Source organism: Oryx dammah, unplaced genomic scaffold, assembly GCF_014754425.2.
Source record: "Oryx dammah isolate SB20612 unplaced genomic scaffold, SCBI_Odam_1.1 HiC_scaffold_17, whole genome shotgun sequence".
In the NCBI taxonomy this organism is placed as follows: Eukaryota; Metazoa; Chordata; class Mammalia; order Artiodactyla; family Bovidae; genus Oryx; species Oryx dammah.
In genome coordinates, this window is record NW_024070201.1 from 64,576,409 (window position 1) to 64,588,760 (window position 12,352).

The window sequence follows — 12,352 nt, forward strand, 5'->3', positions numbered from 1 at the left end:
GCAGACTTTCATTGTTTTTTGAGGTCATATCTGTCAGATGGTCCACTCATTTGATGGAGACTGAGCAGGCACCCACTCAGTGGGGTAAGATTTAATAAGCAAAGAAAATTTCCCCAGCCTTAAAAGATTCTAGAGTCTAACTGATAGAAAGGCATTGAATGGAGCTGGGAGCTGGGATGAAGGCAAGAGTTGGCCAATAGACCCCCATGGTGCCACTGATGGTTACTGTCAGCTCCCATGAACCTGGATCCGGGTTGCCCCCTACTTCTTGGGTGACTTTTGGCAAGTTTCTCATCTCTTTGAGTCTTGGTTTTTCAAATAATGTTTTAAATGATAAAATGGAGCTAGGGATTGTAGGAGATATAAGAGTAAAACCAGCACAGTGCTGTCCCTGGCACACAGTAGGTATGCACACTGGTTCCTTCTTTTTTTTCTACTCTAGCCTGGAGACCTCTATCTGTTGATCAAGTTTACTTCTAGATTCAGACATATCAGGCAGTAGACCATCCCTTTTTCTCCTCCCCTTTTCTGGGAAAGACACTTGTGTCCGTGTCTCCTAGAAAGACAAAGTAGGAAAAAAAAAAAATGAGAAATTGACCCTGGAAAGTCCCAGGGCCCGGCACACAGTGAGTGCTCACCAAGACTTTGAAAAACCAGAGGTTTGAAATTTACCTCTGTCTACTCAAGAGTTGACTGAACCCGCAGCCGTGTTTCCCTCGAATGCAGTTGCGTTGAGAGCTTCATGGCCTTTTTGCATTTTGGAGTGGGGCTAGTACCCAGGCGTGAAAGGTGGGTGGCTTCCATGTCTTCAACCACGTTGTTTGTAAGTCATTTGGAGAGTTATATGCTCCTGGAAATGTGAATAACCAGAGTTATGAACAAGATCTTGAGCAAAACAGATTCAAGGGACCTTAAAAGGGAAAGTTGATGGTCTGTCACCCAGGTGACACTCAGCATAGCTACATTCAGAGTGAAAACTGAGGCGCAGAGCTTGATAGGCGAAACAGGAGCATCCTAGTTTCTGTGTTTCTGCTCCAAAGCACGACTGGAGGGCAGTGGCCGGGACGTTCTTGCTGGGTCCCTTCTTGTCCTGCGGGTTGGGTGGCAGGGTCCTTTCTGCACAGTGAAGGCACTCTTACATCTTCAACCAGAACATCTCTACATGTTAATTTTGTATGTTATAACTCCAAGAAAGATTTTATTAGATGAAAGTGTTTTGCTATAAAATCAAGTTTGGAATCTGTCTTATTATTGAATAACCTGTACTTTATCAACCTGACTTATACACGTCCACCCTGACTGATGGCTGCAGAAGGGACAGAGGCAGCACCTAGACATGTGGTTCTCTTTCATAGGCAGAATATACCTTGTTAGTTTCAGTAATCTTTTTGAGAGCTTTAGTGACCTTGTCTTTAAAGAATTTCTCAGACTTCTGTACACCTCTGGTGATCTAAACCTCTGTGGCAATTAGAGGACAGTTTGTAATAAGATAATCATCTAGAAGCTTCCATCCAGACCCCTTTCATCTTTGTAGGGGACTAAGCCCTTGACCTGGGGGCTGTTCTTGGAGGTGGAGTCACCTCCTCCCATTAACTCTTTCCTCCCCAGGCTACTCTGTTTAGCTTGTCTCTCTGATGTTCTTCTCTGAACACTTTCCAAAACCTCCATTCGTCTCTGAAGTTTGCAGCCAACAATTAGACCCAGGTTCCCAGGAGAGGCACCTTCCCACTGCAGGGTTGAATGATGACTGCATGTGCCAATGAGTATTCTGTCTTGGAGGTGAAGGGGAGAAAGCAGGGGGAGCACTGAGCAGCAGGCTTTCTGTCCCATCTTTCTAGTCGGCAGGGCCTCTGCTTGTCTCTGTGATGGAAGGCTTGGGGTAAGGGCCATCAGTAAAGGAGCTGGCATAGCCTTTGCTCCTTTGAGACACTCTCTCCAAGTGATGGGGGTTCTTTTTGGCTTTAGGCACCAGCATGACCTAATGTTGCAGACTGTCCTCTTGATTTCCTGACTCCTCCCTGCAGTAAACTAGCAAACCTGCCTTTGAAAAGAGGATGGTGACTGATTGATTCATTCAGACATTTATTGATTATCTACTATGCCAGGTGCTTTGCTAGGTGCTGAGAACACAGTGGTGAGCAAAACTTCATAAGATTACAAATCCTGAAGGTGCTCACAGCCTGGTAGTGGAGACATGTATTAATCAAATCACCACCAAATATAAAACTGTAACTGAGACAAGTACTAAGAATACAATCCATAACGGGGGGTGTTGAGCAATGGGGGAGACTTTTCTGTGAAAGTGATGCTGGAGTTGAAACTGTGAAGAAGACATACACTTCATCTGTTTATGAAGATAAACAGATGTAGGTTAGGCAAAGAGAGAAGGCAGAGAATAGTCTCGACAAAGGAGTTAGCATGTGCAAAAGCCCTGTGGCATGGAGGGAGGATGGTGAGTGTAAGGGGCTGAAATAAAATTCACATAGAAGGGGAATTAAGAAGAGGATGAAGATACAGAAAAAGGAAACAGACTCTCCCCAGCCAGGTTGCCATGGTGTGGTTTTCTTTATCTAAGAGCAAAGGAAAATGTTGGAGCTGACTATTAAATCCTGCCTGCTCTGTCCTGTCCCATATTAAAAGGTAACCTGTCCCAGGTTAAAAGGTAACCTCCTTCCACTCACCAGCCCTGGCATTTACAAAAACCTATATACTCATGGCAACCCACTCCAGCGTTTTTGCCTGGAGAATCCTAGGGACGGGGCGGGGTGGGGGGTGCGGCTCGTAGGCTGCCGTCTATGGGGTCGCACAGAGTCAGACACGACTGAAGCGACTTAGCAGCAGCAGCATATACTCAATACTTGCCATTCATTCAATCAAAGATTTCCAAACAGTGAATTACCAACGTGTCTGGCACCATGCTAAGCACTAGAAATAGAAAGGTGGACAGGAAAACAGGGCCGATGCCCTTACTCCCGTTCTAGTGGAGGAGACAGAGAAGTGAATGAGTGATTCCAACAGAGTGTAATTTACAAAGGAGAGTAGAGGGTGTTATGGATTTGCATTTTCCCTGGTGTATTTCACTCTGACTTTTAAAATCGGCACATCTTTGGTCCTGCCAGCTAAAGTCATGGCTTCATTCTGTTCTCTCTCCCAGCCACTGCTTTTGTTGTTTGTTAAACTAATAGATGGACATCGCTAAGTGAAGCTTTCAAGATCTGTTCAGTGGATCTGGCAACGTATTGCCAGATGCATCTCTCAGGGTCTAATCTTGGCTGACCCAGTTTCCCTGCCTCAGCTGGGCAGAGACAGTGCCCAGTCAGCTCTGTTATCTAGGTCATTAAACAGCAGCCACCGTGCAGACTCCCCTCTGCCAGTGTCTGCCTTTCCTGAAGGTGCAAAAGTTCCTCAAACAGCCTTCCAGTGGTATAGAGTGACTTGTGTCCATCTAGCTTGGGGGGAGCGCTTGCCAGGACTTGGGCTTCCTGATCCCGGGGGTGTGGATAGACATGGCGTCAGGAGGTGGCTGTGTTTTGCAGATGACCGTTCAGAGAGTTACAGTGGGTGCAGGTGATAGTTTCTGAGTCCTCTTTCTGTCTTTCTCAAGTGATAGCTCAAATCTAGATTGAAAACCAGTGTCTTAGTGATTGTAAAAAAAAAAAAAAGATAATATATAACTGTGCACTTGATCTTGCTGGATTATATGGGCAAGAGCATGGGTTCTGGAAGCCCAGCTTGGCCTTCTACCTGTGTTCCTTTGAGCCCAGATGCCTGGCATGTCTGAGTTGTAAAGCTGGGTAATAGCGTCCATTCGTGAGACTGCTTATAGATAATAGTCTAGCACAGGGCCTGATCATGCTATAACCATTCTCATGATGATTGCAATTATTATGTGCTTTTCAAAATTCAGCTCCTTTTTGTGGATTGAGGGAGAGAAGGCATATTTGCATACTCTTGATCACCTTCCCATCCAATTCCATATTTACTGTAGTAGAACTTAGAGATCCAATGTAGGTAATGAGCTGTCCCCCACAACACCCCCGCCTGTGCTCCATTTGACTAGGAACTGCCTCCCAGCCACTCCTGTGAGTAATGACCACATTCTTTTCTTTTCTTTCTCCCCTCCCATCTTCTCGCCCTCGTGTAGGTGAAAATCGCATTGAGGTTCTGGCTGAAGTCTGGGACCACTTCTTCACTGAGACTCTCCCCACCCTGCAGGCCATATTCTATCCAGTTCAGGTCAGTCTCACTGGGGAACGATCTCCTCCGGCCTGGGCACTCTGTCTTACTTACTCCTTGACCGGTGCCCCCTGGGGCCTGCCAACGAATGGGGGAAAACCAGGAGCCTGGGCACTGCCGGAGTTGGATCAGGACCTCGGACATCTTTGGAGGGCACTCTGTTCTATATTTAGCATCTAACCTCAAGCAGCAAACAGTGCCTGCATACCTAGCAATTTGTAGCTCTCCTTTCCCTCTTGGTTTTGAGTATGTCTGTATCTTAGAGTGGTTTGTTTCTTCTTACTTTTCAGAAGTAAGGGAACATGGGGGAAGGAGACTTTTTCCCCTTTTCTTTCCTTTTTTCCCCTCCCTGCTTTCTTTGAAGCACAGTTGTCTGGCAAGTTTCCTGTGATTCCCGAATTCCGGGAAAGGAGTAGTGTTCCTTGCTCTCCATAAGCGATTTCCTGAAGACGAGAAGGCGCATGATGTAGCAGAAAGAACTGTGCACTGGGAATCTGTAGTTGATTGTGGGCAAACTCATTTCCCATCTCTGAGCATGGCTCCGTTTCATCTCTTGCAGAATAAGGAATTTAGAGTACCAGATGAACAACATCTCTTATGTTTCTTATTCTGCGAGCTCAGCTCATTTCTACCATGTGCTGGTTTCCCTCCACCCTCCTGCAGGGGCCAAGAACAGGATTGGTCAGTGCCTGGTCAGAATGGACATGCCCTCAGGCAGACGGACCAATAGATGTTCTTCTCCAAAGTGTACGTGTCTGTCATAGGCTTCCATTGCTGTGTGCTCACAATAGCTCTTCCCACTGGGGTTAAGGCTTCGCATGCAATCAGGTTAGATTAGATGTGAAGCCATTGGTAGGAATTACCTTGTACCCGGGGTAAGGGCCCATGGGCTTTGTTTGCTCTGAATGCTGTTTTAAAGGAATTCTGGATTCTTTTAAATACATGTCAAACATGTAAAAATCTGGAGATTAAGCCTCCAGAGTCCCATTTTCCAATTCCAGTTTGCCCCTAACAATTCCAGTAGAAGCGTGTGGCCTGCAGCCCACTGCTGTTTTCATCCCATCCTTGGCTCCCTGCTGTGCTCCCATGAGAGGATTTATAGCTTTTCTGTGGATGGCTCACCCTCTGTGTCCACAAACTTGTCCCTTCGCTGCAATACTCACTCCTCGGCCAGCAGTGGGTCTTAAGACGACACGCCTGGGAGGCAGGGTTGCCAGATAACACAAATTGACCTGCAGGGTGCCTAGTTAAATTTCAGGTAAATAATAAACAACGCAATATTTGGGACATACTTATACTAGAAAGTTATTCAAATGTAACTGGACAGCCTCTGGTTTATTTGGCAGCCCTGTTGGAGAAGGGGTGTAGACCTAGATCCTTCTTAAGACTGTGTCAGCAGAGAATTCCAAGATAGAGATACCCAGATGGGTTTTTTCTTTTTTTCACCATGCTTCAAGGCATGCAGGATCTTAGTTCCTTGACCAGAGAACCAGGGATCAAACCCTCACGCTCTGCAGTGGAAGCTCAGAGACTTAATCATTGGACTGCCAGGGAATTCCCTGCTAGATGGAGTTAGAGTGGGGAGTGAGGAAGCTGAGTGGGCTTGGCCCTGGTACTGGAGGGTCAAGAAGGGCTCCCTTAGCCCCAGATTCAGGCAGGAGCCCAGTTGTGTGGATCTGAGGATGACACTGTCCTGCTTCTCTTAAAAAATTGCAAGATCTGGGACTTCCTTGGTAGTCCAGAGGCTAAGACTCCATGCTCCCAGTACAGGGGAGCCAGGGGTCAGTCCCTGGTCAGGGAACTAGACCCCTCATGCCGCAATAAGTGTTCACTTGCCACAACTAAGGATCCCCGCATGCAGCAATGAAGAGTGAAGATAGTGCATGCTGTAACTAAGACTCAGAGCAGCTAAATAATTAAGTAAAAAAAAAAAAATTTTTTTTTTTTTTAAGAAAAACTGTAAGATGTGGCAACATATGCTGTTGCCTCATCCACCTCCCCCACCCACAATTTCCCAAGTGCTGCTGCTGATACAGAGAGCCCACTTGGAGAACCCCTGGGCTCTTACTACTGGTAATAACACCCTCGGGGCATCTGTTAGTCTAGACACTAACTTGCTGCGTAAGTGTCTGCGTGAGACCTGCTTCCTTACTGGATAAAGGTGTTTGAGTGCCCTCTGTATTCAAGGGTGTGGAAACTTGCCTGCCTTTTTCCATCTTGTAGAGTGAATGGAGTCCTGGAGTGGAAGCACGAGCATAGACACCTATGAGATAGGCAGTCAGTGCCAACTGCTAAGATGTGGTGCAAAGAATAGAAATTCTAGGACCTTGGGAAAGGTAGGGGGATTGCCACCATTGGGGGTGGCCAGGGAAAGCAATCAAGAAGGAGTGGGTAGGGATTTCCTTGGTGGTCTGGGGTTAAGACTCCATGCTTCCACTTCAGGGGCACGGGTTTGATCTCTGGTCAGGGAACTAAGATCCTGCGTATTTCAAGCAGCCAAAAAAAAAAAGAAAAGAAAAAACTTAGAACTAAAGAAAAAAAAAATTAAGAGAAGAAATGGTTAAACTGAGCCTATGAGGTGTGGGTGGGGTGTATCTCTTGGGACTGGAGAGTAGGGGGCTGTGAGAATGGCAAAACCACTCTTGCCTGTGTTTCTATAAACCCTAGGGAGTTATAGGAAGTGCAAAACTTCCTTAAACCTTGACCAACTTGAGGAATGGGAGGCCATATCCGTTTGGGGGGATACCCTGATGATATCTCATCTTCTTTAAGACCAGCCAATTTGGGGTATGTGCTGTGTACACATGTGAAAGGAGTATCTGGGAGTGGGCCCTCCTTTCCCTTTCTGTTTTGGGAAGCTTTAGGAGCTCTAGAATCAAATACTTTTATCTTTGAGATCCAGCTCTACTTTGGGTAAATTCCTGTCAGTCTGGGTATAGGGTTGTTCTTCTGTGGATTGGGTTTTATTACAGTATCTATCTCAGAAGTGGTCATGAGGATTAAATGTGCCATTTATATCTAGCATATTGAGAATCAAGCCCAGCACATTGTCAGAGGTAAGGGTCTTACTTAGCCTTACTAAGATAAGGATCAGCTCTTACAATTATCAGTCACTATTTTCATCCTCAGCCCCTATCTACGTGGTTGAACAAATCCTTTTCTTCTACATCTTCAGTGATTTTTCTTCCTATGTTACTTGCGTTGGCAGAAGAGTCTTAACAGGTCCTATATTTCCTTCTTTGCCTGGCATATGATAGGTCCACAAGTATTGAATGTCTGAAGCTGAGGACACAGCCTTGAGTGAAGGGAGGCGCTGTCTATCTTTCCTCTTGTTTTCCCTCCTCTTCCTCCTTCCTGACCACTCACAGCACAGCACGACCCTAAATATATGTGTCTTGTATATCTTTGGGTCATTTAGGCAGGTTGAGTCACACCTTACTTTTTTTGTTGACGTATAATTGATTTTTACAGTATTAGTTTACAGTGATACAATATTGGTTTACAATACAGTGATTCAATGTTTTTATAGAGTGTACTCCATTTAAAGTTATTGTAAGATACTGGCTATATTCCCTGTGCTGTACAATATATCCTTGTAGCTTATTTATTTTATACCTAGTAGTTTGTACCTGTTCATCCTCTACCCGTGTTACCCCTGCCCCTTCACTCTCCTCACTGCTGCTGCTGCTGCTGCTAAGTCGCTTCGTCGTGTCCAGCTCTGTGCGACCCCATAGACGGCAGCCCACCAGGCTCCCCCATCCCTGGGATTCTCCAGGCAAGAACACTGGAGTGGGTTGCCATTTCCTTCTCCAATGCATGAAAGTGGAAGTGAAAGTGAAGACGCTCAGTCGTATCCGACTCTTAGTGACCCCATGGACTGCAGCCTACCAGGCTCCTCTGTCCATGGGATTTTCCAGGCAAGAGTACTGGAGTGGGTGCCGTTGCCTTCTCGCTCCTCACTAGTAACCACTAGTTTATTCTCTATGAGTCTGTTTCTGTTTTGTTATATTCATTAGTTTGTTTTGTAAGTGATAAGGTACAGCATTTGTCTTTATCTGTCTGACTGATTTCACCTAGCATAAATACCCTCCAGATTTATCTTTGTTGTTGCAAATGGCAAAATTCCATTCTTTTTATGGCTGAGTAGTGTTCTGGTGTTTGTGTGTGTGTGCACAGCTCTTTATCCAGCCATCTGCCTATGGGCATTTAGGCTGTTTCCATGTCTCAGCTATTATAAATAACGCTGCTATGAACATTGAAGCACATGGATCTTTTTGAACCCATGAGTCATACCTTATCTTAAAGGAAGCTTTCATTCTGAAGGAACAGGGGTCAACTATTCTTCTCCTCAACAGCCCCCCTGGGCCTTGGAGACACCGGTCCCCCCCTCTGATTGTGGTCCTGGCTCCCACGTGGCTGGTGACAGATCCCACGAGGTCTCACCTCCTGCCGCTGCCTCTTCTCTTCCGCCAGGGCCAGGAGCTGACCATCCGCCAGATTTCCCTGCTGGGCTTCCGCGACCTGGTGCTGCTGAAGGTGAAGCTGGAGGACTTGCTGCTGCTAGCGCAGCCCCAGCCGCCCTCGTCCATCGTCCAGATGTTGCTCATCCTGCAGGTGAGGCGCGACGGAGACATCCCTGCAGGATGAGGGAAAGCGGCCCTGTGGCTGGAGCACCCTGGCTCAGTTTCGTGTTCTTTAGTGTCATCGGTCCCGTTCCAGTTCCTTTGTCCATTTGCTGTGCGTGCAGCGAGCACGGTCAAGGTCCCTCTCCTCCCGCAGTCTCCCAGGACACTTGGAGATGCCCCGTAAGCGATGGTCCCTGTAACGCGGGGGATTTGGCCTCATTCCCCTGAGGGCCTCCTGGGACATGTCCTGCTACCCTCTGGGAGTCAGGAAGCCAGAGGCTGGGGGTGTAGCAGTGACAAGGGCGGGTCTTCCCCAGCCCAGGCCTAACTCTGGGTGGCAGGGGTGGCGGCTTCTGGATCTAAAGGAAACGTGCAGGTTGTGCTGCCCTCAGACCACCCCCGCTGCAGGGAAGTTGGGCCCCAGTAGCTAGAACTGCTGTTTTCTCTGCCTGGGACCCCACTGTCCACAGCATCAAGAGATCTGGGGCTGGTTTTTCCCTGCCTACCTCTCCTACAGAGAGAAGAGCCATTTCTCTTTCCCAGTGCATTTCCAAAATGGCCCTGAACCAACCCCTCCCCCCTCAAAACATACAAGGGACTCAGCCTTTCCTCCCATGGGTCATGAGGGCCTATCCTTAGTCTGTCCAGGAAGAGGCTGAACCAGAGACTTTGACCACTCTGGAGATCTGATTCTCCCTGGCGGGCGCAGGCAGGTCTGAGACTGTCCTGGAATGGTGCCTTCTGAGGGGACCCGCCCAATCAAGCCGGTGTGCCCCCTGCCAGCCAGTGCCTCAGGGTCCTACCCCACCCCCGTTCCCCCCACCAACAGGATCCCATGCTGGGTTTAACTCTCTTCCCTGATGGCTCAGATGGTAAAGAGTCTACCTGCAATGCAGGAGACCTGGGTTCAATCTCTGGGTTGGGAAGACCGCCTGGAGAACGGCATGGCTGCCTGCTCCAGTATTCTTGCTGGGATAAACCCATGGACAGAGGAGCCTGGCAGGCTACAGACCATAGGGTAGCAAAGAGTCAGACATGACTGAGTGACTAACACTTTCACTTTTCATTACCATCCAGAAATTCTTAATTTTTGAACAAGGGACCCCACATTTTCATCTTGTGCTGAGCCTTGCAAATACATAGCCAGTCCAGCAGCCAAGCCAAGGGCAGCTCCTTCCCAGAGGGCTGTGTGCAAGTCAGGTTCTCTGCCTAGGGATTCTGATGCAGCTCAGAATTTTCTTCCCACTTCTTGCCTCTTCTCCTCGCTCTGCACCCCTCTCTTGTTTAGCGCTTAGGAATCGTAGAGTGGAAGAGTCTCGTGGGGAGAAGGCAGATGAGAAATATCAAGGTGTGAAAAAATGAGATAAAAGTGTCCTCAGCTCTGAAACCCAACCAAGGTGGTTTTGGGGCTGAAACTGCTCTACTTTTGAGGCTGTGGGTGGGTCTCTGGGAGCATGAATAAGGCTCCCCTCTCCCTTCTGCCACCTGGAGGATCCCCTCACCTTTGTGGAGATTCTCGTGTGCCTTCTTAAGTGAAGCCTTTCTTTTCTCAACATGTAATTCTGTAGTTAGTTGTGATAGATACTTATTTTTTTTAACAAAGAAGTTTTTGTAATACCGTAATTCCCAGTGGTTGGAGAAGGCAATGGCACCCCACTCCAGTACTCTTTCCTGGAATATCCATGGACAGAGGAGCCTGGTAGGCTGTAGTCCATGGGGTCGCTAAGAGTCTGACACAACTGAGTGTCTTCACTTTCACTTTTTACTTTCATGCATTGGAGAAGGAAATGGCAACCCACTCCAGTGTTCTTACCTGGAGAATCCCAGGGATGGGGGAGCCTGGTGGGCTACCGTCTATGGGGTTGCACAGAGTCGGACACGACTGAAGCAACTTAACAGCAGCAGCAGCATTGCCAGTGGTAAAGAACCCACCTGTCAGTGCAGGAGACACAGGAGACCCAGGTTCGATTCCTGGGTTGGGAAGATTCCCTGGAGAAGGAAATGGCAACCCACTCCAGTATTCCTGCCCAGAGGATTCTGTGGCAGAGAAGCCTGGAGGGCTACAGTCCATGGGTTGCAAAGAGCCGGACACAACTGAGTGACTTAGCACGTTACACATATTAGTAGTTCTGAAATTCCACCTGTTTTTATTTTTTAAATTTTTGTTTCATATTGCAGTACAGTTGATTTATAATGTTGTGTTACTTTCAGGGGTACTACGAAGTGATTCAGTTACAGGTATACATGAATCTCTTATCTTTTAGGTCATTTTCTCATATAGGTTATTACAGGGTACTGAGTAAAGTTCCCTGTGCTCTACAGTAGGTCCTTGTTGAGTATCAAGTTAGGCATCTTGCTGGCCTTTCCCAGTGCTTCTGCTCTTGCTGAGGGACATGAAAAACCCTCAGGTCTTCTCCCATTGGCAGCCCCCTCAAGTGCCAGACAACCTCACTCACATTTCCTCTGCATCAATTCTGACCCCTTCCCGGTCCTGAAACCAAGTCTTCTGCCTCATAGCCCCATCCTCAGCCTTCTTTTTGGTTTCGGTAAGCCACCCCTCCCTCCCACTGCCCCTAGCTGCCTCCATCTCACTGTGATGGAGCTGACAAGGTACCACATCAGCCAGCTTCCTTGGAGCTTGCACTTCACCCAGGGGTCTCCACCCAACCTGTACGACTGGCCCTCCCCCTTCTTGGTCCCAGCTCCTAAACTCCAGTGCAGGGGAGAGTTTTCTCTTTTCAAACGAGGTGATTTAAAATCTCTTCTGCTTTGAGACTTTGACAGCTGGCCCTTTGGGCTGAACACAGCGCCCACGAAGCCTTGGTTTCTTGCAGGCCCTCCACACAAACATGTGGCTTCCACGCCTTCCCAGCAAGAAACTGAATTCCTTCAGAGTTAGCTGGTTTTCTAGAAAACCTCGATGACTTTCCAGCTCCTTGTAGCTCCGAGGACTCCTGTTCTTTTGAACTGACCCTTCATCTTGGTAATAAATGTCTGATCCACAGTGATGCTCCCTTTCTTCTGCTGTTCTGGTCTTTTCCAGATACTCTCCCACTTTCTTTTCTAGCCTGTTAACAAGGAGCAGTAAGATGGGCTCAGAGCCAGGCAGCTTGTGTGCCAGTCCTGGGTTTTGGCCACTTACCAGCTGTATTTTCCTGGGCAAGTTACATAAGCTTTTTGAGTCTTAACTTTCCTTGTGTGTAAAAGGGGGGATGGTGCGGGTTGTTGGCAGGTGCTATGAAACATATAAAGTGCTTCCATAAAGCTCATGTATGCCTGGTGTGGAACAGTTATTGTGATGGAGAGGGTGAGCTGGCTGTGATGGGGACCGGTCAGACCTCAGCCCTGGAGCTGGGGTGGGGACAGTCCCACCGGCCCTGCTTTGGGGTGGGATCCCACCGCAGCAGCCACGGTGCTTGGAGCTGGGGTGGGGACAGTCCCGCTGGCCCTGCTTTGGGGTGGGATCCCACCGCAGCGGCCACGGTGCTTGG

The 12,352-nt window shown here is 48.0% G+C and overlaps 1 protein-coding gene across 2 annotated transcripts in view; it reads left to right on the forward strand.

The window, feature by feature from the left end:
- Window positions 1–12,352, forward strand: part of PRR5L (proline rich 5 like) — a 78,838-nt gene that overhangs the window by 54,985 nt on the left and 11,501 nt on the right. For both annotated transcript variants that reach the window (XM_040259023.1, XM_040259024.1), the window contains 2 exons: window positions 4,145–4,236; window positions 8,710–8,850. In XM_040259023.1, coding sequence (XP_040114957.1) covers window positions 4,145–4,236; window positions 8,710–8,850 — 233 coding nt within the window. The remainder of the gene's footprint in view (window positions 1–4,144; window positions 4,237–8,709; window positions 8,851–12,352) is intronic.